Source organism: Carex rostrata, chromosome 26 (genome assembly GCF_964058835.1).
Source record: "Carex rostrata chromosome 26, lpCarRost1.2, whole genome shotgun sequence".
NCBI lineage: Eukaryota > Viridiplantae > Streptophyta > Magnoliopsida > Poales > Cyperaceae > Carex > Carex rostrata.
In genome coordinates, this window is record NC_135943.1 from 2,921,402 (window position 1) to 2,948,800 (window position 27,399).

The window sequence follows — 27,399 nt, forward strand, 5'->3', positions numbered from 1 at the left end:
ACGGATAATACTAGTATAATAATTAGTTTTATTGTATTTTACAAATTAAACATCAAAAACTCATTCATTTTAACACATATATAATTGTATTTTTGTAATAAAAAATAAAATAAATGTGCAATCAATTCCAACTAATTTATTTTTTATAAAGAATAGAAATTCAAAAACACAAATATACATTTAAGTGGGTTGAAAATTGAATTGAGTATACATTTAAGTGGGTTGAAAATTGAATTGAATATATATTTGAATTTTATAATTACCCTATAGGGTAACGGGTACGAAATAGTCATTACCTATACCCTTATCCATTTATTTAACGAAAAAAAATTCTTACCCATACCAATACCCAATAAGCTAACGAAAAAAAATCCTTACCCATACCCGCCTTATCGAATACGATACGGGTCGGATAAACGGCTAAAAAGGTACCATTGACACCCCTATACGCATAGCAGAGATCTACTAAAATAACCAAACCATGCATACAAACTTTATGGAGCTTTGAAACCCAACATGCACGTCGCTTACAACTTGTCGGTATTGGGTTTGATGCCTTAGCGTGGTTGGTTAATGTACCAAAACAATAAAATTTGGTGCATGCACATTATTCGATGCACACATTATCTTTGGCTCTTTGCTGATTATAAAAAATCACATTTTACGAGACTTACTTGGAAAACTCGTAAAGTAAAGTAACCATTAAATTATAATTATTAAGTAAACCAATTAATATCACGACAGCATCCCTCAATTAATGCAATGGAGACCTTTTCATTAACAGCTTAAGATTTCAAAAAATAATATCGTTACAATACAATTTCTCACCAAATAATCGTGATACTAATAATTAATTAATTACGTAAAGCACAAATCTTTCTAATTTCTCCCTTTTGTCCTTCAAGCACCTGATTCCTTCCCATTTTCACCATTGAAACCCCAAAATCATGGAAAAATCCTGTGTTATTGTTAGCATGAGAAAATACATAGTCTCTAGTCACCTGGCTTCTCAAAAGAGCCTCATCAGAATGAAAGAGTGCTTTCCTGTCAATTACAAGCTTGAAATATGTCGGGTCGAAGGTCGTAGAGCTGCCCGGCACCATTTCAACAATTGTGGTGGTGTCGGTGGCTGTGCATTGCTTCTTCAACCTTTCAGCATAGGATTTATCCATGAGGGGATCCATGTCACCCTTTCCAGTGTAGTTATACATCCGTTTGGCGAACGAGTTGCAATGCGAGTTTCCAATCGTGTGAGCACCTAATTAAACAAATAACCGTAAAAATTTATTATGTTTCAACACTTTTTTCATATGAAATGATAATAGATTGAGACATCTTCTCATTTTCATGAATATATTTTCTAAATTTAAGAACATTTTATATGCTTGTAAATGAGATCAGAATAATATATATGGTTTGTACCAGATAGAACAGCTAGATCTTTCAAATTGAGACCCTTGGAAGCGAAGTTTCTTTTGAGCTGATAGATCCCCCAAAATGATGAGGGCAGATTGTTTAAGGCGTCAGATTCCGACGATACATTGCCGTCGCGTCGACCGGTCTCGACTTCGTACATGTTGTAATCTTTTGACCAACGTCCACTGCTTACTAAATTTGTAGCCTGAAACAAGGAAAATATTTCTCTATAAGTCATAATTTAATTAAATATTTAATATATCATTCCATAATTGTTATTAACATTTTTCTTCTTTAATTAGTATGACAAAAAGAACATAAAATGAGATTTCAGATTTAGGCTAACATTACTAAATGATGAATTTGCCAATAATTACCAGAGAAACTGCATCTCTTGCAACCAGTGCTAAGATATCAGCACAGGAGACGACTCCCGGACATTTCGCTTCTAACTCTGCTTTAGCTGTGTCTATGACGTAAAAACCATCCAAGCTTAGGTTAGGTTTGGCAGCCTTCTCTGCTCGACTTGTCGCGGTAGAATTTAGCAACACCGATCCATCACAACCCTATACAAAATAAAAATCATGAAGACATTACGCAGAATATTTTGCCAGAGCAAAACTATTCAGCAATGTATGAAATGTTTCATTTCTTATGCCAGGGTGATAAAATTACTCTTAAATGTAAGAAAAAAAAAAAACCCACTAACCCAATAAAAAGTTGACATATATACAAGCAACTTACCTCAACAAAACAGTCATGAAAATGCAGCCGGAGTAACGGGGCCGTGATAGTCGAATCGTTCTTGTAGAAAGCTATAACGGTTTTGCGAACGATCTTTTCTACATCTGGACATATTTTGTTATAAAACCCTACTTGTAAAGCATCACTTCTTTTGGCCAAGAAAAGGAAGAAGAAAGCTAGAGCAAGTGACAAAAGGAGACTAGAGGGAAGTCTCTTTTCCATATTCTTGGTTCTATATTGAGATAACTATGGTGGTTACTGGGTAGTACTAAAACTGAAAAGATTTGGAGAGAACCAAACAAGACTGAGAGAAACAAAAATGTGGTAAACGGCTCTTGAGATTGATGCAATTTTATATACTTGTGGAACTTGGATAAAGGTATGGTTTAATATCGGGTACAGTGCTGATATTTGTCTCAAAGAGTTGAGATCCATTTACACCATGCCAAAAAAAAAAAAAAAAAAAAAAAATGGCGACTTCATATATATCTAGATCAGGTCGTATATACACTTAATGTTTATATAGTCTACACATATATTACAGTGAAAAACAACATGTTTCGTTGGAATTTTTCTCAATTATATCATGCAAATGGTCCAAGAAGCTAGTAATTGTTTGTGAGTATATACCTTATGCTAAATAGGAAAATATTCTATCCTTCAAATATATATTCACTTTGTGTTTAATTACCTTTAAATGTCTTCACTAGCTAGCTTGCTAGTTCATTTAATAAATATGCTATATATATTTGTAAATATATATCTAGTTATCTTTAACATATATATATTGAGTTTGTGTCTTTTACCATATATTTATAAAATTATGACTATATAACATTAAACTTTTTTTTTATAACAAAATACTTGGCGAGTTTCTCTTCAATATTCAGTACTTTATTTTGATATTTTAGAATGACAATTATTAAAATGTGTCTCGTAATCTTCCAAAAGTCACTTACAATTGTAACTATATAAATTCAAAGAGAACTATATATATGCATATAACATAGCATTTTTTTTTTGCATCAATAATATATATATTTGTTAAAATAATGTCTAATGTTTAAAAGGAACTACTTTAGTATTAAAGTAACTAATAAAGTATTTACAAATATAAAATATCTATTAAAAAATTAATTATTTCACCATCTACAAGAGATTGCAATGTGAACGTTTAAGGAATTTAGTGCTCTCAGCATTGGTAAATATTGAACACACAAAAACAAACAAACAACAGATCTGAATTCGAATTAAATTATTCCATTGGAAAGAAGGTGGATATGGACAACAATTTTATAATCATTGTACTCAGGATAGCAATAATGATATATATTTAATAGACTAACGGATCGGATCTAATGAGATTAGGTAAGATCCAGTGACTTTGCTGGTGGTAGCCACCTATTTTTTTTATTTTAAAAATTTGAATTTCAATCTGTGTGCATGTGTTAATTAAGAAGAAGGAGATGAACCTTTGGATTATCTTTGCTTACATGTAATGCCATGGCCACACTATCCATGTGACATTTCCACTGGACTCAGCATCAATGGCGCATTTATCAATCATAAAAATATGTTAGGAATCTTGCTTCAGCGTTAATTTGTCAATGCCTATAATGAGACCATATATGCATAATTTTTTTTATAAATCATAATTAGAAAAATGATTTTTATAAAACCAGCATGATTATTATTATTATTTTTACAAAAATCATAAGAAATGAAATGTCATTTTGGTCTCGAATTTTTTTCCCTTTTTTTTGAGACTGAAATGACAATTCGGTCTCAGGTTTTGTTACAATTTTTTAACGTATTTTTTTCTCAAAATATGTAAAAACGGTTGGAACTGAAATGTCAATTCGGTAAAAAAAAAATGAATCGAAATGGCATTTCGGTTCTTATGATTTTTGTAAAAAATAAAAATAAAATAATCATGCTGGTTTGATAAAAATCAATTTTCTAATTATGGTTTATAAAAAAAATTCATATATGCATCTGGTGCCTGTATGCACATTTTGAGTGAATCCAGTACAGAGGGTTTCGTGAATAATAAATTGATGTCAGAAACATACTGGTACTGCAAAAAATTAAAGATTCTGAGAACATTATGGTAGTACAAATGTAGACAGCTCAGTTTAGTTACTTTTTGTTGTACTATTGTGCGTCTTATCAAGATAAATGGCAGAAATGTTAATGTAGCTTGATTTATCATCAGGAGATTAAGTTTATTATATTTAGTTGTAATTAGCAATTATATATAGGAGTAAATTAAAATAGTCATAGTTTAGCTTTTGAAAAATATTGAATATCCATTTCATAATGATTAATTTGATAAAATTTGTTGGACCTTCGACGAAAGAAATACGGACTGCAGTGAAAAGTTGTATCTATTTTTGAAAAAAAAATAAAAACTTTAAGTTATTTAATAATTGTTATTCAAAAAGAATTTTCAAAATAGATACAACTTTTTATAAATTAAATGTCCTAGAAGGATCACAATATTTTCTAGATTACATAGAAGTGATTTTTGAACGGAGATCAATAACTCAGAATCTAAGCATTTTTTTTTCCAATAACACATAAAGAAATATATTAATTTTTCTTACAACTGCAAAAAATCCGGCCTGAAAAATATTGATCCGGGTTATTTGTTGCAGTCTTTCTAATTGTCACACCCCGCGGCCACGGGTCGTAACAGTCCCCCGCCGTAAGCATACAACGCCGTGTATGCTTACAAGGCTACTCACATTTCAAACCAAACAACAAGCAATTCAAACAAGTTTCTAATATATATATATCAGAGTACACAGTCTGGTCAGCATATAATACAACAAAAGTATCTCATCCGGATACCAACCACGAGGCCTACCCTAAATCTATACAACAAAAGATATCTAGGGCCATATACTGGTAAGCTACTAAGGCCTACTACTCTCGTGCCTCTCCGGAATCCGTCGCACCAGTACCTGTAACATAACGGGGAAGGTGGGAGTGAGAATAAATTCTCAGTGCGAATTTGCCACAGTTTGAATTATTGGACTTGCAATCAAACTCTATATTCAAAGATGAAACCCAAACAATAACAATGCAACAGTTATATAAGAAACATAAATAACAGAATGCCACTACTCGACAACAGTTAATCAACCTGAAACACAGTTTACGGAATTTACAATATGGATTTCAAACACAACCTATATTTTGGCTTAACTCGATTCCTAACTCAGTTCAATTGGGCTTGTAGCAATTACAAATGTTCTCTCGAGCTGAACCGTTATCAAACCCACATCTGTAGGGTTACAGACGCCTACAGATGGCCAACCGCTGGACCCTTTATCAGACACCCATCTGCAATTGCTGTTTGGCTTAACCATTTCCTAAGGTCCGGTTACAAGTCACCAATACAGGTCAACTTGACACAATGCAACACACGGAAATCAAAGTTACCTATACAGGTCAACTTTGCTTAATCTCAACAAATATATTTATCAAAGCCACACATATAGGTCAGTCTCGCAAAATCATAACAGGTCAACGCATAAGTCAGCAGCGTCACCTTATCCAGCCACCTAAACAGGTCGGTCTGGCAAATTCTAACAGGTCAACGCATAAGTCAGCAGCGTCACCTTATCCAGCCACCTAAACAGGTCGGTCTGGCAAATTCTCACAGGTCAACGCATAAGTCAGCAGCGTCACCTTATCCAGCCACCTAAACAGGTCGGCCTGGCAAATTCATAAACACAGGTCAACGGATAGGTCACCGTTACCTTATCCAGCCACCTAAACAGGTCGGCCTGGCAGATTCATTCACAACAAGCACAATTCATAGAACTAAACAATTAATAACCGTACCAACATGCAAATCAACCTTAACTAAAACAATTCAATCATTCTCATTTATGCAAGAATCAATATGCAGTATGAATTCCAAAGTATGCAACAATTAATCATTCAACATGACAAACGAATAAACAGTTTAATTCCTGAAAATAAAGTATCAAACAAGTCCAAGAATCCCGCACCTTATTATGACGAGCGTACCGCTTAGCTTAAGGATCGGACGTCTCGTATTGTCTAGCAAGTTCTTGCTCGACCGAGCCTACACCTATATTATACGTTTACTTGGTTTAATTCGGGTTCAGTGGTCCATACGTTTACTTAGGGTTGGTACAGTCCCAAATCAATTCTTTTCGGTTCCTTCTTTCTTACCAAAATCCTCTAAAACTACACAAAATCTCATTTAGGTCCTCTGGACCATACCACTCTCCATTTGGTGACCATCAATCACCGTTTCACTACTTTGGTTCTCGGTTCATTTCAATTTACCATTTGGTTAACCCTAATTTGGTCAAAACCTCAAATCAGCCGTTAAATGTTCTAAAAATTCACGATCAGGAGGCAACCCTACCGATTACAAGTCTAATTGGTCGGGTTAAGCAAATCAAATCACGATTATGCCAACTTTCAATTTTGGCACGAAACCCTAGAAATCAGATTTCATAAATCAGAAGAAATCGGGAAAAAGAATGACAAACAAACTAGTAAGAAGTGTAGAGGAACTAGTCCTCGAGCAATTCGAGCACAAATCTCGGGTTTAAAACGAGAATCCGAGAAATCAAGAAAATTCGAGGTTTCGAAAGTAAAAAGGAGAGAAAGAAATACCAAATAGAAGGGTTCTGAGAGATCCTCGGCTGCTTTCTCGGTTCCAAACTCGATTTCTCGCAACAATCGGGAGTCTGAACGAAACGGAAACTCACGGGATCTTTTCCTTCTCTCTTGGACGAATTTCACTTAGAAATGGGGAATGGTGGAAGAGAGAGAGAGAGAAGGTTTAATTTGGGTTTTAGGGTTAAAATTTCCCTGAATGCGGATTAGCCAATCCGCACTGCGGGTTACCTAATCCGCACTCGAGACTTAGTCGGTTGTTAGCCGAATCCAGGAAAAGTCCGAGCCTACTGCGGATGAACCTGATCCGCACTGCGGTTCACCCTCATCCGCACTCACTACTTAGCCGATTTCAGGAAAATTCAGTGCAATACAGAAATTCATGAGTGCGGCTAAACTCATCCGCACTGCGGATCCCTCACCCGCACTCACTACTTAGTCATTTTTTTGGCAAAATTCCAGAAAAAGCCTGAGCCACTGCGGATGGCTTCCACTCGCACTTCGGTCAACCTAATCCGCACTGGGGCTATAAAATTCCGAAATCTCGAAATTTCGACGCGGTTTCAATTCACAATTAACTTACTTATTTAGGGGAACCTTAATTAAGGTTTAAACTTCCATTTTATTAACATGGTTTATCGATTCTTTCTTTTAAATCATTCGAATTTAATTGTAAAAATTTCATAACGTAACATTTCTCCCCCCCTTAAAATAGAGTTCAGTCCTCTGAACTAAATTGCGCACCTGATTCGTTGAATAGTTCCGGGTACTTCTCACGAATGGTTTCCTCATGTTCCCATGTTGCTTCTTTAGTCGAATGGCGTCCCCATTTAACCAGGACAAGTTTAATCGTCTTGCTCCGAAGTTGCTGTTCTTTTCGATCCAATATCTGCATTGGCTCTTCTTGATAGGACAAGTCACCTTGGACATGCAGGTCCGAGTGATCAATGCAATGAGACGGATCTCGTACGTATCGGCGCAATTGTGACACATGAAACACCGGATGAACCCGGTCCAATGCTGGTGGCAATGCAAGCTCATATGCCACCGGTCCCATTCGCCTCAAAATCTGAAACGGTCCAATATATCTAGGACTTAACTTGCCTGATACGCCAAATCGGTGTACACCCCTGACGGGTGAAACTCGAAGCCACACGTGATCCCCTTCTTGAAACTCCAACGGTCTTCTATGCACATCCGCATATTTCTTTTGTCGCTCTTGGGCCGACTTAAGCCGACTCAAAACGACTTTCGTCGTTTCAGCAATCTCTTCTAACATCTGAGGCCCGGTAGGTGAATACGTACCTGCGGGTCCCCACCACAGCGGTGTGCGACACTGCTGTCCTGTAAGTGCCTCTTGTGGTGACATTCCGATACTCGAATGGTAGCTATTGTTGTACGCAAACTCTACCAAGTACAAGTGGTTGATCCAAGATTCTCGGAAACTTAAAGCACAGGATCGAAGCATGTCCTCCAATGTTTGGATTGTTCGTTCGGATTGACCGTCGGTTTGCGGATGATGGGCTGTACTGAATCTCAGTTTCGTGCCCATGGCTTCTTGAAAGCTTCCCCAAAAGTGAGACGTAAATCGAGTGTCTCGGTCAGAGACAATGTGCCGTGAACATCCATGGTATTTAAATTGGTATTGCAAGAACAGGTCAGCCAACTCTCTTCCGGATGTCTCGATCCGGAGTGGAATGAAGTGTGCAATCTTCGTTAGCCGATCCACTATCACCCATATGGCATCATATCGTCCAACGGTTCTCGGAAATCCAGTCACGAAGTCCATAGTGATCGACTCGAATTTCCGCATGGGTATCTCCAAAGGTCTGAGCAGTCCCGCCCTCTTTCGTCTATCCGCTTTGACTTGCTGACAGATCTGACATTTCTCAACATAGCCTTGTACGTTCCTTTTCATCTTTGGCCACCAGAAATATCGCTTTAGATCTTGATACATCTTGACTTCACCAGGGTGAATGGTATACCCCGAGTCATGTGCTTCTGACAGAATCAGATTCTTCAGTTCTGAGTCATTCGGAACGCATATGCGGTTATGGAACCGCAGAATACCATCTTCGTGGAGTTGAAATGGCGAGTCTGCATTTGACTCGAAATGTTGTCGGAACTTCTGGCACTTTGGGTCCCCTTGTTGTGCTGCTCGAATCTGTTCGTGTAACTCTGGTCGAACCTCGACCGCGGCCAAGATAATCGAGGCAACTGTAGCTGTACCTGCACTATTGCTCGCTCCAATCAATCGAGATGAGGTTTCCAATGCAAACTCACGGGATGCACCCACGTGCAGATTCATTCTTCTCATTTCTTCGAGAATGTGTGTCTCGCTGGTGATAATCGATGCCAGATTGATCTGACTCTTCCGGCTTAGCGCATCTGCTACCACGTTTGCCTTCCCGGCATGATACTGGATATCCAGATCGTAGTCCTTCATCAGTTCCAACCATCTCCTCTGCCTCAAATTTAACTCCCTTTGAGTGAAGATATACTTCAAACTTTGGTGATCCGTGAAGATACGGCACTTCACTCCATACAGGTAATGCCGCCAAATTTTTAAAGCGAAGATCACTGCAGCTAGCTCCAGATCATGGGTCGGATAATTCTGTTCGTGTGATCGTAACTGCCGAGAAGCATATGCTATAACATGGTCCTTCTGCATCAATACACATCCCAAACCAGATCCGGATGCGTCGGTGTAGACGGTATACTCCTCGTCGGTGATGGGCATGGCAATAACCGGTGCAGTTACCAACCGACTCTTCAACTTCTCAAAACTTTGATCTTGAGTGGCACCCCACTCGAACTTCACACCTTTATGCAAAAGCTTCGTAAGGGGAGCAGCTAACTGTGAGAATCCCAGTACGAACCTTCTATAATATCCGGCTAGCCCCAGAAAACTGCGAATCTCCGTAACTGTTTCTGGCCTCTTCCAATCGGTCACCGCCCGAATCTTTTCTGAATCCACGGCCAACCCTTCACCTGATATCACGTGCCCAAGGAAGGCCACTTTCTCAAGCTAGAACTCACACTTCGAAAACTTTGCGAATAGTTGATGATCCCTCAATCTCTGTAACACTATCCGCAGATGTACCTCATGCTCCTCACGTGACCTTGAATATATCAGGATGTCATCGATGAACACCACCACAGTTGAATCCAATAGGTCGTGAAACACTCGCTGCATCATGTCCATAAATGCAGCCGGAGCGTTCGTTAGCCCGAACGGCATCACCATATATTCGTAATGCCCATAGCGCGTTCGGAAGGCTGTCTTTTCCACATCAGTCGGACGTATTCTCAGCTGGTGGTACCCCGTTCTCAAGTCTATCTTGGAGTAGATCGAAGATCCTTGCAGCTGATCAAACAAGTCATCGATTCGGGGTAACGGGTATCTATTCTTGACGGTCACCTTGTTCAATTCACGGTAGTCGATACATAACCGCAAGGTACCATCCTTCTTCTTCACAAACAGCACCGGAGCACCCCATGGAGATGTGCTCGGTCTAATAAACCCGCTTTCCAGCATCTCTTCTAATTGGGCCTTGAGTTCCTTCAATTCTGCAGGAGCCATACGATACGGACTCTTTGAAATTGGTGTCGTACCTGGTACCACTTCTATGCCAAACTCCACTTCTCGTTCCGGTGGTAATCCGACTATTTCTTCCGGAAACACATCCACGAACTCCGACACCACTGGAATCGTATTCATCTCAGGAACTTCCGTATCAGTGTACACTATTGCTGCCAGATATGCAGTGCACCCTGAATCGATCAGGTGCCTAACTTCCACAGCCGAGATGCACGGTATCAACCCTCCAACCTTCCTACAGTTCAGCATGCACGACATACCACCTTTTGCGGTCACAAAACAAATCCTGCGGTGCGGACAGTCGATCGTTGCGGCATGTCTTGTTAACCAATCCATCCCCAATAGAACGTCGTAACCCGTGATCTCCATAACCAACAGGTCTATCTCGAGATCCCTTCCATCAACTCTGACTTTTCAGTTTCGGCATATGGTTATTTTTCGGTCAGTCGAACCGAAAGGGGTTTGGACACTCAGGACTTGGTTATTGGTTTCAGTTGACCAGTTATACTTTTCTACCCAAGCCTTCGATACAATGGAATGGCTACACCCAGTATCTATCAAACAATAGGCACTCTCATCCGAGATAGAAAGTATACCTGTCATCACATCAGCTCGAGAATCAGATGGTTGCGAGCCTTCACCTTCCTCCAGAGCCCTCGTTGCGTCATATGCAACATCTGCTATGCCGAGTGCGTGGGCAGCCACTCGACCTCCAATCCTGCCTCCGCTGGTTTGGGAAGCACCTCGACCACGGAATGGTGGTCTACCAGATCCACGTCCCATGGGCCCTCTGCCACCGCCGCTCCTCTGGAACCCTAGTGCCGCATTCGGGCACTCTCTTGCCCAATGCTCCATGCTGCCGCAGGTGTAACACGCTTGGTTGTGGCGTCTGCAATCGCTCTCAGAGTGTGCCTGGTTGCATGAACGGCACCACACAGAAACAAAACCCGGCCGGAGTACCGGTGCTGCTATCTGCCTCGGAGGGGGTCTAGGTGCCATGAACTGTCTCAGGGGTGGTCTAACTGTCGACGGTCCTCCCCTTGACCTAAATTGTCGGTTTTGGCCCTCCCTCTGCTTGACATTCCTCTCTGTCATCTCCGACCTCCTTCTCTTGCTGTGCAACTCCACTTGCTCAGCGTGATCCATCATGGCCTGCAACTCAGTAGCCATAGGGGTATCTACAATCATCGATATCCCCCCATCCAGTCCATCCAGGTACTACCTATGGTATCTCACCACATCAGTCTGTATATCAATCGCGTACCTGGACAAGGCAAGGAACTCGTTGTTATACTCCGCCACTGCTCGCCCACTCTGCTTTAAGTCTAGGAACTTCCTCCGCAGCGCCTCTCGCTGGATGTTACTCAGAAACCGTCGAGTGAATTGCAATTCAAACCACTCCCACGGAATCTTGGCCTCCTCCCCGACATAGCTACGTCGGGCTCCATCCCACCAGAACCTAGCACCCTCTTCCAACTGTTGTTCTGCCAGCTCCACCATTTGCTCTGCCAGCTCCACCATATCTTGTTCTGGTGCTCTACATAGAACTAGCTTCGCACTCACGCTCGCGAGCCATTCTTCAGCAGCAGCATACTCACCAGTGCCATTAAACCGAGGTGGATTAAGGCGCATGAAGGAGTCGTACAACCTCCTAAAATCTTCCGGACCTCCTCGGGGAGCCTCCGGTGCCACCTCACGTCTTTCTGCTTGGCGACCTCTCTCGTAAGCCGCGATCAACCTCTCGTCTAAATCTCGATCCCGGTTCTGCGCACCTACAGGTCCAAGATCAACTCTCTGGACCTCAGGCCCTGCAGATCCGGCCTCGCTCGCATGAACGATCGGTTCGTTCAGTGGGTTCCTAGTTCTAGGTCGTCCCCTACCTCGGCGTCCTTCCATAGTTCTTAAATAAGAAGAAAATAGTCATTAGGTTTGCATATACTTATCTCATAGAACGAACGAGTCGTTAGCCGTGCGACCCCAAGTATAACGTACCCCACTCACGTATCCTATCAGTCCGGTTAGGGTTTAAACCTTGAGCTCTGATACCACCGAAGAGAGCTGTCACACCCCGCGGCCACGGGTCGTAACAGTCCCCCGCCGTAAGCATACAACGCCGTGTATGCTTACAAGGCTACTCACATTTCAAACCAAACAACAAGCAATTCAAACAAGTTTCTAATATATATATATATCAGAGTACACAGTCTGGTCAGCATATAATACAACAAAAGTATCTCATCCGGATACCAACCACGAGGCCTACCCTAAATCTATACAACAAAAGATATCTAGGGCCATATACTGGTAAGCTACTAAGGCCTACTACTCTCGTGCCTCTCCGGAATCCGTCGCACCAGTACCTGTAACATAACGGGGAAGGTGGGAGTGAGAATAAATTCTCAGTGCGAATTTGCCACAGTTTGAATTATTGGACTTGCAATCAAACTCTATATTCAAAGATGAAACCCAAACAATAACAATGCAACAGTTATATAAGAAACATAAATAACAGAATGCCACTACTCGACAACAGTTAATCAACCTGAAACACAGTTTACGGAATTTACAATATGGATTTCAAACACAACCTATATTTTGGCTTAACTCGATTCCTAACTCAGTTCAATTGGGCTTGTAGCAATTACAAATGTTCTCTCGAGCTGAACCGTTATCAAACCCACATCTGTAGGGTTACAGACGCCTACAGATGGCCAACCGCTGGACCCTTTATCAGACACCCATCTGCAATTGCTGTTTGGCTTAACCATTTCCTAAGGTCCGGTTACAAGTCACCAATGCAGGTCAACTTGACACAATGCAACACACGGAAATCAAAGTTACCTATACAGGTCAACTTTGCTTAATCTCAACAAATATATTTATCAAAGCCACACATATAGGTCAGTCTCGCAAAATCATAACAGGTCAACGCATAAGTCAGCAGCGTCACCTTATCCAGCCACCTAAACAGGTCGGTCTGGCAAATTCTAACAGGTCAACGCATAAGTCAGCAGCGTCACCTTATCCAGCCACCTAAACAGGTCGGTCTGGCAAATTCTCACAGGTCAACGCATAAGTCAGCAGCGTCACCTTATCCAGCCACCTAAACAGGTCGGCCTGGCAAATTCATAAACACAGGTCAACGGATAGGTCACCGTTACCTTATCCAGCCACCTAAACAGGTCGGCCTGGCAGATTCATTCACAACAAGCACAATTCATAGAACTAAACAATTAATAACCGTACCAACATGCAAATCAACCTTAACTAAAACAATTCAATCATTCTCATTTATGCAAGAATCAATATGCAGTATGAATTCCAAAGTATGCAACAATTAATCATTCAACATGACAAACGAATAAACAGTTTAATTCCTGAAAATAAAGTATCAAACAAGTCCAAGAATCCCGCACCTTATTATGACGAGCGTACCGCTTAGCTTAAGGATCGGACGTCTCGTATTGTCTAGCAAGTTCTTGCTCGACCGAGCCTACACCTATATTATACGTTTACTTGGTTTAATTCGGGTTCAGTGGTCCATACGTTTACTTAGGGTTGGTACAGTCCCAAATCAATTCTTTTCGGTTCCTTCTTTCTTACCAAAATCCTCTAAAACTACACAAAATCTCATTTAGGTCCTCTGGACCATACCACTCTCCATTTGGTGACCATCAATCACCGTTTCACTACTTTGGTTCTCGGTTCATTTCAATTTACCATTTGGTTAACCCTAATTTGGTCAAAACCTCAAATCAGCCGTTAAATGTTCTAAAAATTCACGATCAGGAGGCAACCCTACCGATTACAAGTCTAATTGGTCGGGTTAAGCAAATCAAATCACGATTATGCCAACTTTCAATTTTGGCACGAAACCCTAGAAATCAGATTTCATAAATCGGAAGAAATCGGGAAAAAGAATGACAAACAAACTAGTAAGAAGTGTAGAGGAACTAGTCCTCGAGCAATTCGAGCACAAATCTCGGGTTTAAAACGAGAATCCGAGAAATCGAGAAAATTCGAGGTTTCGAAAGTAAAAAGGAGAGAAAGAAATACCAAATAGAAGGGTTCTGAGAGATCCTCGGCTGCTTTCTCGGTTCCAAACTCGATTTCTCGCAACAATCGGGAGTCTGAACGAAACGGAAACTCACGGGATCTTTTCCTTCTCTCTTGGACGAATTTCACTTAGAAATGGGGAATGGTGGAAGAGAGAGAGAGAGAAGGTTTAATTTGGGTTTTAGGGTTAAAATTTCCCTGAATGCGGATTAGCCAATCCGCACTGCGGGTTACCTAATCCGCACTCGAGACTTAGTCGGTTGTTAGCCGAATCCAGGAAAAGTCCGAGCCTACTGCGGATGAACCTGATCCGCACTGCGATTCACCCTCATCCGCACTCACTACTTAGCCGATTTCAGGAAAATTCAGTGCAATACAGAAATTCATGAGTGCGGCTAAACTCATCCGCACTGCGGATCCCTCACCCGCACTCACTACTTAGTCATTTTTTTGGCAAAATTCCAGAAAAAGCCTGAGCCACTGCGGATGGCTTCCACCCGCACTGCGGTCAACCTAATCCGCACTGGGGCTATAAAATTCCGAAATCTCGAAATTTCGACGCGGTTTCAATTCACAATTAACTTACTTATTTAGGGGAACCTTAATTAAGGTTTAAACTTCCATTTTATTAACATGGTTTATCGATTCTTTCTTTTAAATCATTCGAATTTAATTGTAAAAATTTCATAACGTAACACTAATAAATCAAATTATATTGTATTTCATCTATTTTTAAAGAAATATATTCAACATTTTTAATATTTTAATACAAAAAAATTTTGTTTTAAAAAAAATACAATTTTCCTGTGAATTGTTAACCGGATATATTGTTTTGAGTCCGGCAATTCATTGACCGGAAATTTGTCACAAATCCGGTTATTGGATAACCGGATTGGGTATTTTTCGAATTTCATTCAAATAGTGGGTAGATTCTGTAATTTTATATTTTTTTTGGGTATTTATAAAAATTTCGGGCAATTATATATAGGAGTAAATTAAAATAGTCATAGTTTAGCTTTTGAAAAATATATATATGTACGTAAGATCCGAAAAGTTTGAATATCCATTTCATAATGATTAATTTGATAAAATATATACGGACTGCAGTGAAAAAAATCTCTAAAAATAAAATAATTAATAGTATAAAAACAAATTCAAAACTATTAAATAAAGGTATATAAAAAGAAGACATCATTAAGATTGGATTTCCATGTGAAAAATATATTTTTGAATACACAGACTCTTATTTGTTATAGTCTAATTAAATATATGCAGTTACGTGTTTGACATGTTTGTGTAAATTAATCCAGTTTATTTAAAAAAAAATTATATATTTTCATAAATTGGTTTATTAGGAAGTGTATTGCTAAATAATATGTTATTGAGATTTGTAGCTGAAATTTTTTTTTTTTTTTTATGTTTTTCTTTCGGTCAATTTGCCTGTAGGCTACTAAGGCTAGTCATTTAACATTAAAAAAGGATTACAAAAATATTATATCAATTAATATACTGTTCCGTATGCTTCTTAGCATGTGTAATATTCTCATAAATTTAAAAAAGAAAAAAAAAGCCTAATGTAAATTCACTTCTAGCCCTATTTGCCAGCTGTCATTTTTTTTTCCCAAAATTTTTATTAATATCCAAAAAAAAAAAACATTAAGTTTCAAAATCTGTTCAATCCACAAAAAAATAAAAATTGCAAAAATTCAGCCTAAAACTGCAAAGTTAAGCTACAAACTAATTTTGTGGTTTTAGACTTTAGAATTCCAAAACCTCTTTGTTTAAGTTTTTCTTATTTTTTTAATTAAACAAAATGTTTATAATCTATTTGTTTTTTGTATTGAATTATTAAAAATATTTTATATATTTTTTCAAAAATAAATGAAATACTATATAATTTAATTTATTAGAAAGACTGCAAAAATAATCCATATCAACATTTCTACATCATCTATATTTTTTTTATTGATAACGTAGGTTAACATATTGTAGATGATGTAGAAAATACTATTGGAGCATGGTATTTTTGTGTGTTAATTATATGATCTTTGACTCTTTGTGCATGTGATAGAACATTTATTTCTCAAGATGTCCATTGACCATCTAATTTGTTTAATATTGTATTCACAGTGGATACTATAATAACATAATAACATTATTTTCCACCTTAGATCCTTATCAAGCCTATCTAATGAGCTATGTTTATTGTATCATAGAAAAACTTTTATTATAACAAAATTTAAATTGTCAATATAAGATAAATTGTTATAAATTTTGGATTCACCGTTTCAAGCAAGCTATATTTTTAATAGGAAAATATTTTGAAAAGGAATTATAATCACTATTCTTAAAATAGTAAAGTTATTTATAATAAAAATAATATCACATTAATTGTCTTTTATGTAACCAAAATTTGTATCATAATTCTATGAATTAATTTCTCAAAAATCTTAGATCTCCAAACTGTTTGATTTTTCATTGCTTTATACCACTCAAAAACTGTGAAAATTATGTATTTATCATCCAAATTTCTGTAATTACATATTTACCATCTAAAAATCTAATAACTCATATATTTACCTGATTAATCAAAAAATGAGATTAAATAAGTTTAATGTTATATAAAAAAAAATGTTTATTTAGCCTCTTCCCCTTCTCGACCCCTTCCTCTTCTGTGCATATATTTACCTCCCGTTTTTTTATGTAACTTTCCCTTTTCCACTGAAACTCTCTCCTCATCTCGTCTCTACCGCTGAAACTCGGAGAGAAGAGGGCCATAGACTCAAAGATTACAATTTCAGCTCCAGCTTAATCATTTAAAAATAATTTAACCACTCCACCTTTTCCATCATAACAACTCTAACTGAATTCGATGTTGATATCGCAACCCGTTATCAAAGAAGCAACTGAGTTTGGGAATTTGTGTTTTGTTATTGGCTCAGTTTGGATTATCTATTTTTAATCTATTATATTGGATATAAGGGCCTGTTCGGCCGACAAATGGGAATGGGCACGGGCACGGGAATTAAACTGAAAATCACTGTTCCCGTGGGAAAAAAAAAATTCAGTTGAACTGAATTTTTTTTTCCCACGTGAATAGTGATTCGGCCGAACACGCCCTAAAGGAGAACAGATCTAAGGAAAAAAATATAGGGTGTTAAGTTAATCCTTGATTAATTATAATTTTAAAAATATTAAACATAATTAATATGAGTTTTGGGTATATTTGATATATACTAAAGTTATATTGGGTAAATATGCGAGTTATTAGATTTTTAGATGGTGAATACGTAATTATAGAAATTTGGATGGTAAATATGTAATTTCACAGTTTTTGAGTGGTTTTCAAGATTAAATTTAAAAAATCAGATATACTAAAAAATTACGTTAGGGACATGTGGCATTTTATGATAAGATATGTACATGACAATATATGGCTAGCAAGGCTAACAAAAAAAGAAAAAACAGAAAATAAAATTGAGTCCATTCTTCAAGGTGGATACTTAAAATGATGGACTCCTTGTTATCACTAGGAAATTTTGTTTTCCCTAACTTTGTGATGTCAGAAGTTTAAGGCTCGATCCAGTAATAATTTGAATATTTGCAATATTTACATTTTTGTTTCCCATCAAATAACTCGAATTAACTCGCTGTGTAAAAGTACCTTTGTAAAATTAGATTCTATGTTATCTTTGTTAAAATATTTTGAAGCTTAATTAATTGAAAAAAAAATTATTCAATTATCATGGAATTTGTTGACATAAGAGATATTATCTCTTAGAAGAAGGAAAAATACCTCTTCTTGTCTTCCTTTTCTTCTTCATTTGTGTAGAAACCAACTAAAATGTAATTTAATCTCAATTTAAGGATGAACAAATATACATCAATTTTATAAGCAATGAAATGTTCACTTTTAGGGGTGCAAACGGATCGGATACGGATCAGATAATAGTAAAACTATATCTGTATCCGCTTTTATTTTCCAGATACGGATCGGATATTAGACGGATACGGGTACGGATTGGATATTAGACGGATACGGGTACGGATCAGATATTAAACAAATACGGATACGGATATCCGCCTTTTATAATAGTGAATTATATAAATTTTTTCATAATATATATTAAACTATATGATATATATCTTCTATTTGAATATGGATAATTAAAATTTAAAATTATATCCGTATCCGTATTAGCACGGATATTTAGATATCAGATATCTATATTTAATTTTCGAATACAGATCCAAATATAGTCGGATAATATCCAACCCGTTTGCACCCCTATAATCACTTTGCACTGAAAACAGCAGGCTGTCGTTTATTTGACCAAGTGAGGCCACATGATTACCAATATTTATACAGACCCACATGATATTTTCCTTTTTTTTGGAGAACTACAATAATTATAAATTTCAGCAAGGTAATTTTTGGTGCATACCAATGATATTATAATATATCCCATTATTTATTAATTGTTGAGATCTTTTTTTTTTTTTAATTTATGAACACCCATAATAATAATAAAAAAATAAATAGGGAAAAACCTAAATCTATTGGAGAGGTTTGAAAGTCCATATCCATAAAATTCGGAAAATAAAATATTTTCAGGTCTAGAAATGCATATTAAAATACAGGTTTGACTAAACGGCGTTTAGTCCATATGAAATCAAGCTGTACAGGTCAAAAACGGTTGCAAAATTAGTGGCGGAGAAATGGGCCATGTTATTTAAATTTGCCCCAGTAATTAAAATTATTTACACAAATCTATCATGTTCTTTCTTTTTATTTAATTCCTTTGTTTTTGTCCTCATATGAGCAGAAATTGGTTAAAATTTTAATGTTTTCAACCATTTTACAGTTTTATTTTTAAACTTTTCTAAACTCTTTTGGTAACAATCTTTTACTTTAATATTCTTTTCAATATGGAAATAATTCTATGCTCTACATTAGTAAATAGTTATTTATTCTTCCATTTTTCTACACACAATTTCTTCTTACATCCAGGAAGTATTCAGTTGTGCATTTTATGTTTCATTACATTTTTTAAGGTTATTTAAATTGTTTATACAAAAGGCGCAAAATACAGATTATGATTTAGATTTGTAAAAGAAAATGGGCCTTTCTTAAAAAAAGAGAAGTACAAATAGACCCAAAGGAAGATTCATTTAATTGTCTATGACTTTACAGGCCTCTTGTAAGAGAAATGATATTTATCTACAGTTATTGGGCTACATAATGTACCTGATTTAGACCAATAGTATTTTGGGCTTCATTTGATTGGGAATATTTCTGTTGACTATGGATGGAATCATTTTTCAACATATGCTAAGGGGTTTAATATTCCTTGGCACCTGTCTTACTAATTTTTCTTTTTCTGTGAAATGTATGTGGAAATAAATGGAGTTATGAAATATACTCCTGATTTTTTTGAAGAATAACAAAAGAGAAAAATATCAGAGCAACCCCAATCATTTTTACAAGAGATGAATTTTGTTGGCCATATATGAGAATAGGAAAGACATGCTTCAGGATGTAAGATTTTGGATTCAAATCTGCTCCTTTTCTTAAGAAAAGGAGCACCCTCCTATTTTTCAATCCGAACCGTTCAAAATCGATCAAACGGCTCCAATTAGATCTGATTCATTTTAATAGATCATACTGATATAAAAGAAAAAAAAAACTAATTAGAGCCGTTTGATCGATTTTGAACGGTTCAAATTGAAGAATAAGAGGAGCAGATTTGAATCCTAAGATTTTACCCTTTCAACAAACACTGATCATCATGACCTAGGTCGACTGGTACAGAAAACTCAGACATTAGAATCATAATTTACTGTTTTTTAGCTCTCTTGTACATTTTAATATGACCTTTATTATAGAAATCCAAGAATAATTTCCATCTGGGAACAACAAGAAGGGATGAATATAATATAATTTCATATTTTAAGTTTATAATCTGAGTTTGAGATTCTATTTTGTGTATGTCCTTACAACTAATTAAATTTGAGTATAAACAATGCAAAAATATGCATATTTCTCAAAGCTCTCTGGGATGCCCTTTGAATTGGTTGGTGGAATGAAACAGTGTGAAAGGATAATGAATTTGCATTCGAGAGGATTAATTATCACAGTAAATAATATGAAAATTTATTGATATTACGAATTAATTACATTCCATCTTCAAAGCACCAGAACCTTCACAATTATCACCAAATGATATATCAAATTTCTAGAGGCCTGATGAAGACAGAAAAAAAGGTAAAATTGAACTACATGTAAGTTATCAAAACATTAAATATTTTTCATGGCCTTGGTTTGTGGAGGGCATGCCATACATTGCTTCAATATGTACGCGAATTTATATTCAAGTTATACATTTAGGTCATGTTTAGTTGCGGCATAAGTCACGGAATAAGTATCTTATTCTGTACTTACACTGTCAAATATGAATAAAGTGTAATGGAATAGTATAGTATAATAAATCACTTATGTTGTCATAAATTAACCTACATATTTAGATTGCATAACTAGCTTATGCTGTGTCTCTCTTCTTAAATTAACCCACCTATTTAGATTTAATCCATGACTTAACTTTAATCCACAACTAAACAAGAATATTTTATGCCCTCATAACTTGAAACAAATAACTTATGTCATCATAAGAACCGAGATGTCATTTATGTCTAAAGTGTTTTTTTTTCTCATACTGAATTGTCATTTCAATCTGAGATTTCTTCACAAGTTTTACACCAACAACTACATTTTTTCGAAATATGTGAAAATAGTTCAGACTAAAATGGTAATTCGATACGAGAAAAAACACTTCAGCCTGAAATAACATCTCGGTTCTTATAATTTTTGTAAAAACCAAAACAAACAAATTGGCTTGGTAAATTCGTTTTTCTTGTCTATGGTTTTAAAAAAAAATTCGTAGATACATACTATTTAAAAGTTGGGACTCCTGTAGTAAAGGTACCCGCTGTAGATGTACGGTTTTACTTTGTGGTAGTGTCTGTATAAGATTTTCGGGAGAGAATTTAAAGTCAAAATTATATTCGACATTAAAAAACAGAGGATCTACTTCTTCACGTATTTCACCAAAAAAAAAAAAAAAAAAAAACACCATGACAGCTTCAAGAAAGTGGCAATATGGTCAGCATGGTGATACAATCATACAAAGATAAACAAGCCCAAACAGATTTAAAAATTGTTCTCTCCCACCATAAAAAAATGATAAAATTTGATATATATATTTTTTCTGTTTGTTTTTCTTTGAAATATTGACGGGGCTGTCAAGGATTATATTAATCAATATATCTCTCTCGTTCCTTTTTTTTTTTTTTGCTGACCCGTGGAGGAAGCAAATTGACTTGTTAGGGTTGGGTACTGGTCATGCATGTCAAATTAAGCTCAGGTCATGTCAGGCTTGGTTGCAAATTTAATTCTGTACTTGTTTGGGGTGGTCAATTTCAGGTCAAATTTGAATCTTTGAACCAATGAATCTTTAAATGTTAGATGGATGGCATTTATGTATCTTTACATTGTTTTTTATGTGAATATAATTTTTGCTTCATTTAATTGCTATTCAATACAAATATACAATCACTCTAATGCATAGAGAATCTACATGCTACATGTTGTTAACCTCAGAAATGAAGGAAGTATTGAAAAAAAAGAAAAAAAAGGACGAAACCAACAAACTGAAATAGGTGAATTAACAGAACTAACAGCGGGGGTGAAAAGAAAATTTCTGGGTCAAAACAGTGAAAGTAGAGGGAAGGAAAGAAGAGTTAAATGTGGGTCCCACAAGAGTATTTTGTCAAGACATTTAGAGGGGTATTTTGTTTGATATTTTTGAGAAGTGAGATATTTTATAAAATTTCCCTCTTCTACCATTGCTTGGGAGTTGGGACCAAGTTGGATTACCTTGTTTGTACACTGGATGAAAGGAATCCGTATCACCCCAGGTACCTGAGATGCAAGTGGTAAACTCGGGCCGTTCATCTCACTTAGTACGAATCTTAAAGAAGGCTCCCTACAGCCTCAATAGGCACCGGATTGAGTTTAGTCCAGCTGAGATTAATCTGGACCATCCAATTTTTTCAATTGCACCTCAGGTACCTGGGGGGAAACGGACTCGGATGAAAGAGGCATGGTACTAACGGTGCTTATATAGTGGCAAAGGGAAGCTTAGGTTGTAATTGACAGGGTTGCCATAATTACTCCAGCTTTTTCCCTGTCCTTGATTAGTTTAATGACATATGAGGAATGTTTGTTTCAACATGTTCATCTCAATTAAAAATAATAATAGAACATTGAGTACCGGTTTTGACCCCAAAGAATGATTGTTTTCTTGTTGCCATAAATATATATATATGAAGCAATTCTATATTTCTTGCGGAATTCAAAATTTTGGTAGGTATACAAAATCCAAAATGATATAGAATGTGAGATAAATTACCTGAAACAAATTTATTTTAACATTGTAAATAAGTTTGCTGTCTTCAACACATACAAAGAAAAATCAGGGGCAGAGCTTCATTGTGCTAGAGGAGGCATTATGGATCGATGTGCATGTTCTTAACATTTATTAAGAAGGAGAGAAGGAGAGAGATAAGCCTGCTGGAAAATGAATCCATGCATGTGAAATCATTAGTTAGCTAGGTAACACCGTGTGATGTTTAGTTCACTAATATGAAATGAAACTTGAAGAAGATTAAGTAGTTTGTGATCTTCTATGGCATCCCACTCAGTAACTAATATCTCCATTTTTTTTAGGAAAAATAATGGTCGTGCCCATATTTAATTGATGTTTGCGGTTAGAGAGTGTGTATCCACGGTTTGTAAAAATTTAAATGCTCCAAACAAAATCAAAGAAAAATGCTAAGCTAAAAATGATTGAAAACTAAAGCTATGTAGCAAACACTAACTAAAACAAAATACAAGAAATAAATGCCAGTGTGTCCTGTTTCTTTTTCCTTTGTGGTGTAGTTTTTCTCTTGTATCAGTACTAGTACCAGTAATTCCTTGTACAGCTCCATTCTCTTTTCCTTTTTGTCGTTGCCCTTCTCCTCCATCCTACTGAAATAATTAAATTTACCACCATATTTCATTAATCAATTTCAGGATCTTCTATTGTTTCCCTGATTGACCTTGCGCATATCTCTCTCCAAACTATGAAATGCATGATCCGTAAAAGCGCTCTCTGTCCCTTTGTTAGCAAGCCCGCCTGATTCACCAGCTGCTTTACACAATGGCACCTGGTTACTAACTTACTATAATGCAACCTCTCTTCCTCAGATTATCATGCGTTAGGATTCTATTTCTTATTGCCAGCCATCTAAAGATGATCATTCGTGGTTGTGCTTTTAATTTCTAAATGTGCTTGAGGTTTGAAGCCATCACTGGTTCCCTTGTCATTCCCCTGTATGCCGACTGTACTGAAAATGTCCCCGTACCAGTAGCCTTCCACAAAATGTCATCCGGATGTCCCCATTTTATTTTTGTATACCATGTACTTGTATGTGATTCTTACTATTGAATTGATATTTTAGGGATGTACAAGTAATCTAGTTGATTCGATCAGTTTATCGGATTCGAATCTGATCCACAAAACACAAATAAAACTATTGTTTCATTTGGTAAGACTTAAATTTCAATTAACTTTTCAAATATATATTAGTTACAGATTTTAAAAATATTGGCAGAATCTAACTTAACTCACACCATATTGGCCTACAGAAGTCTACGAAAAGAGAGAGAGAGAGAAAAAAAAAAAAACTAACTCGCGAGATATTATTGAACCTAGATCTCTCAATAATTCTTAGGAGATTTAAATACACTGATTTAGTCAATATAATTCTAAAAATAAATTATGTAGATGTATCTATTTTATTATAGTTACGTTCTTATGAAAGTTCCTACGTAGGTAATATTTAATGTTTGTTCAGTGGTTCTTGCCTTTATTACATTTTGTATGATATTTTAATTCCAAGCTTAAGTCAAAAAATTCTGACTCTGCGTGCCACTTAATACGATTTTGATTACATAACTATTTTATTCAATAATCAATTAATTAGTATTCTATTAACAGTAAGGATCCTAATTAATTAAAGTATATAGATGCATGAGGTGGCATTATGCAGCAATGACCAGACGTTGATGATACAAGTAGATAATGTCAAGCATTAGCCTTTAGTCTAGTGGCAAAGGCAATACCTCCATATGAGAGGTCGCAAGTTTGAAACTCGGATAGAAGATCCCTAATTTGTGGATATATAATAGTTGGATGCCTCGATCTTCAACTTTACTTTACTAAAAAAATGTACACACGTAATGCCGCATAGGTTATGTATTAGAAAGACCAAGGCTAGCTATTTAACTGAGATATTATGCTCATAATCCAACTTATTGTAACGGTAGTTACCTATATTAAGGGTTGTTGAATGATACTTGCACCGCCAATACAAAACAAAACATGTTCAACCATGTCACAGGGGTGCAAAGACATGCAAATACTTTAATGCTAATTAAGTGTTTACCAAGTCTACAATTTTGAAACAAATGCTAATTAAGTGTGTGTGTGTTGTATTTCAGTCCAACATTGAATTTTTGCGATGTAAATCCAACTTTATATGGAAAATGCATCACAAATATTTTCATCAAATTTCTCTCCACTAAACTTAAAGGATGCTAGATTTCCTTGTGATCATCAAATTGATGAAATCTGTGAAAATTAGTACACAATACACATATTCAAATTTTATAGGCCTGAGTTGGCTGTTATACTGATTTGATTTACAGAGCAGCATCACTTGTTGCTGGAAACAACAGAGGTATATATATTCATTTCTTTTTGTTTTATTTGAGGGTCTTTTGTTCTCAACTAAAAAAAATAAATTGACAGCATGACACAAAAGTGCAGATTTATTTTTAAAATTAATTACATTAAAGCTGAGTTAACAACTTAACATTCAACAATACCATGGGTCTGCTTTTCCCTTCACAAATTGATCAGTTTCCCTACAATTCAACACCTTGCAACTTGCAAGGAACACTATGAATATCAATAATTAATCCCACCCAACCGACCAATTTTCTACAAAAGGAAATAAATTAATAAAATAAAACAGATCCATTGGAAAATATAAAGATAACCATTAACGATCAGTTAATAATAGAGCATGTCTTTCTGATTTCACCCTGGCTTCCGGTAAGCACACCAACATTTCCCATCTTGATCATCGACTCGGCAAAATCTTGGAAGAATTCAGCCTCGTATCCATTGGCATGTTTCAGGACATAGTCTCTCGTAAACTTGTCTGTCAGTAGAGCCCAGTCAGAATGGAAGGCGGATCTTCTTTTAGCCACTTGTTTGAAATAACTCAGATCGAATGTCTTGTAACTGCCAGGATCCATCTCAATGAGTGTCGTGGTATCTGTCGGGCTACATTTCGATCTCAGTTTGGCTATGTAGTGTGGGTCCAGGAATGGGTCGACATCATTCAAGTTGTTTTGGCCGGTGAAATTGTACAAACGATCTTTGATGGCTGCACAGTGTGCTGTTCCAATTGTGTGGCCAGCTAAATATAGAGATAAAATTAATTCAGTACCCTCTGTTAGAATTATACATTAGAAATGTTGTCTTTCAAAAATATGTCATTAATTGAGCGTGTAGAAGGTTGTCATAGGTGTGGATTTGGGCAGAGATTTGTATGACTGCATTTAATGGGCATGCTTTTAAAATGGATCACATCCTTCAAAGTCTAGTGACGTACAAAACAAATGATTGATCCAAGAATAATTTTCATATTGAAAAATGTAGGAATAATTTATTTATTACCAGAAAGAACAACAAGGTCCTTGAGATCAAGGCCCTTGACAGCAAACATCTGAATCAATTGAGTGAGATCTGCTGTAGGTGGTGGAAGCTGCTTGGTCTCATTTGCTATTGACATCCTTCCATCTCTCCTTCCTAGTACTACCGGCCATGTGGGCCCCTTGCTCTGAAACAAGTAAATTACATTTTCAGTCATCTTAAAAGCATATTTATTATAATGCACTACCTAACTAATAACTTATAAATATGTTTTCATTTTCTCAATGAAGTTACAAGTGCATAAAACAAAATTCATATTTCAAAATTCAAACAGAAATAGGTAATTGGAAAGGCACTTACCAACCAGACAGAATCCCGTGCCATCAATGCGAGAACATCAGCACAGGAGACTGTGTTAGGGCAGGCCTTTTCCAACTTAGCTTTCACCCTCTCAACTGAACCAAATCCCCGAAGGCTGAGATTAGGAGGTGCAGCTTTCTCTGCTTCATTGTCCTTGGTTGAGTCCAATAGAACAGAGCCGTCGCAACCCTATGTCAGATGCATATTTAATGATTAATTTAGTCTTTATTTATTTAATATTTATAATGCAAGACAGTTTTGTCATTACTATAAGCGTTGCCTCAGCCACTTTCCGGACATGATAAGTGATAACAATGTAATTGCAATGGCTATTGTCCTAGTAGAACGTACCAAATAACAAGGTTTTAATAACACCAGGAACAAATAGTATAAGTAAATAAATAAAAGTAAAATGATACCCGAACAAAACAATCGTGGAAATGCAGCCTGAGAAATGGACCAGCAAGACTTGGTGCCACAGAGAGAATTTGGATCATCTCTTTCCGGACAATTTCTGCGGCATTTGGGCATGTCTTGCTATAGTAATCAGTGCTCAATTGGGCACTTGTTGTCCTCAATATAAGAAAAAAGTGTGCCAAAAGAACCAAAAGCAGTGGATAAGCTCTTGATTCCATGTTCAAAAATGATCTGTTGTTTGTACACTGCATGAAAGAGGCAGGGGTACTAATGGTGCTTATATAGTGGCAAAGGAAAGCTCAAGTTGTAATTAAC

The 27,399-nt window shown here is 36.5% G+C and overlaps 2 protein-coding genes across 2 annotated transcripts; both read right to left on the reverse strand.

Annotated features, from left to right (window-relative positions):
* Positions 1 to 756: 756 nt before the first annotated feature.
* Positions 757 to 2,490, reverse strand: LOC144544178 (peroxidase 56-like). The gene is made up of 4 exons (XM_078292597.1): positions 2,161 to 2,490; positions 1,794 to 1,982; positions 1,423 to 1,621; positions 757 to 1,258 (listed from the first exon to the last, which is right to left on the reverse strand). Exons 1-4 carry the CDS (start codon positions 2,380 to 2,382, stop codon positions 855 to 857), a joined length of 1,014 nt encoding a protein of 337 aa, XP_078148723.1. The 5' UTR covers positions 2,383 to 2,490; the 3' UTR covers positions 757 to 854.
* A 22,909-nt stretch (positions 2,491 to 25,399) lies between these two features.
* LOC144544180 (peroxidase 1-like) lies at positions 25,400 to 27,330 on the reverse strand. Its single transcript, XM_078292599.1, has 4 exons — positions 27,087 to 27,330; positions 26,668 to 26,856; positions 26,332 to 26,494; positions 25,400 to 26,071 (listed from the first exon to the last, which is right to left on the reverse strand). The coding sequence occupies exons 1-4, from the start codon at positions 27,300 to 27,302 to the stop codon at positions 25,656 to 25,658; spliced, it is 984 nt and encodes a 327-aa protein (XP_078148725.1). The 5' UTR covers positions 27,303 to 27,330; the 3' UTR covers positions 25,400 to 25,655.
* Positions 27,331 to 27,399: the final 69 nt, after the last annotated feature.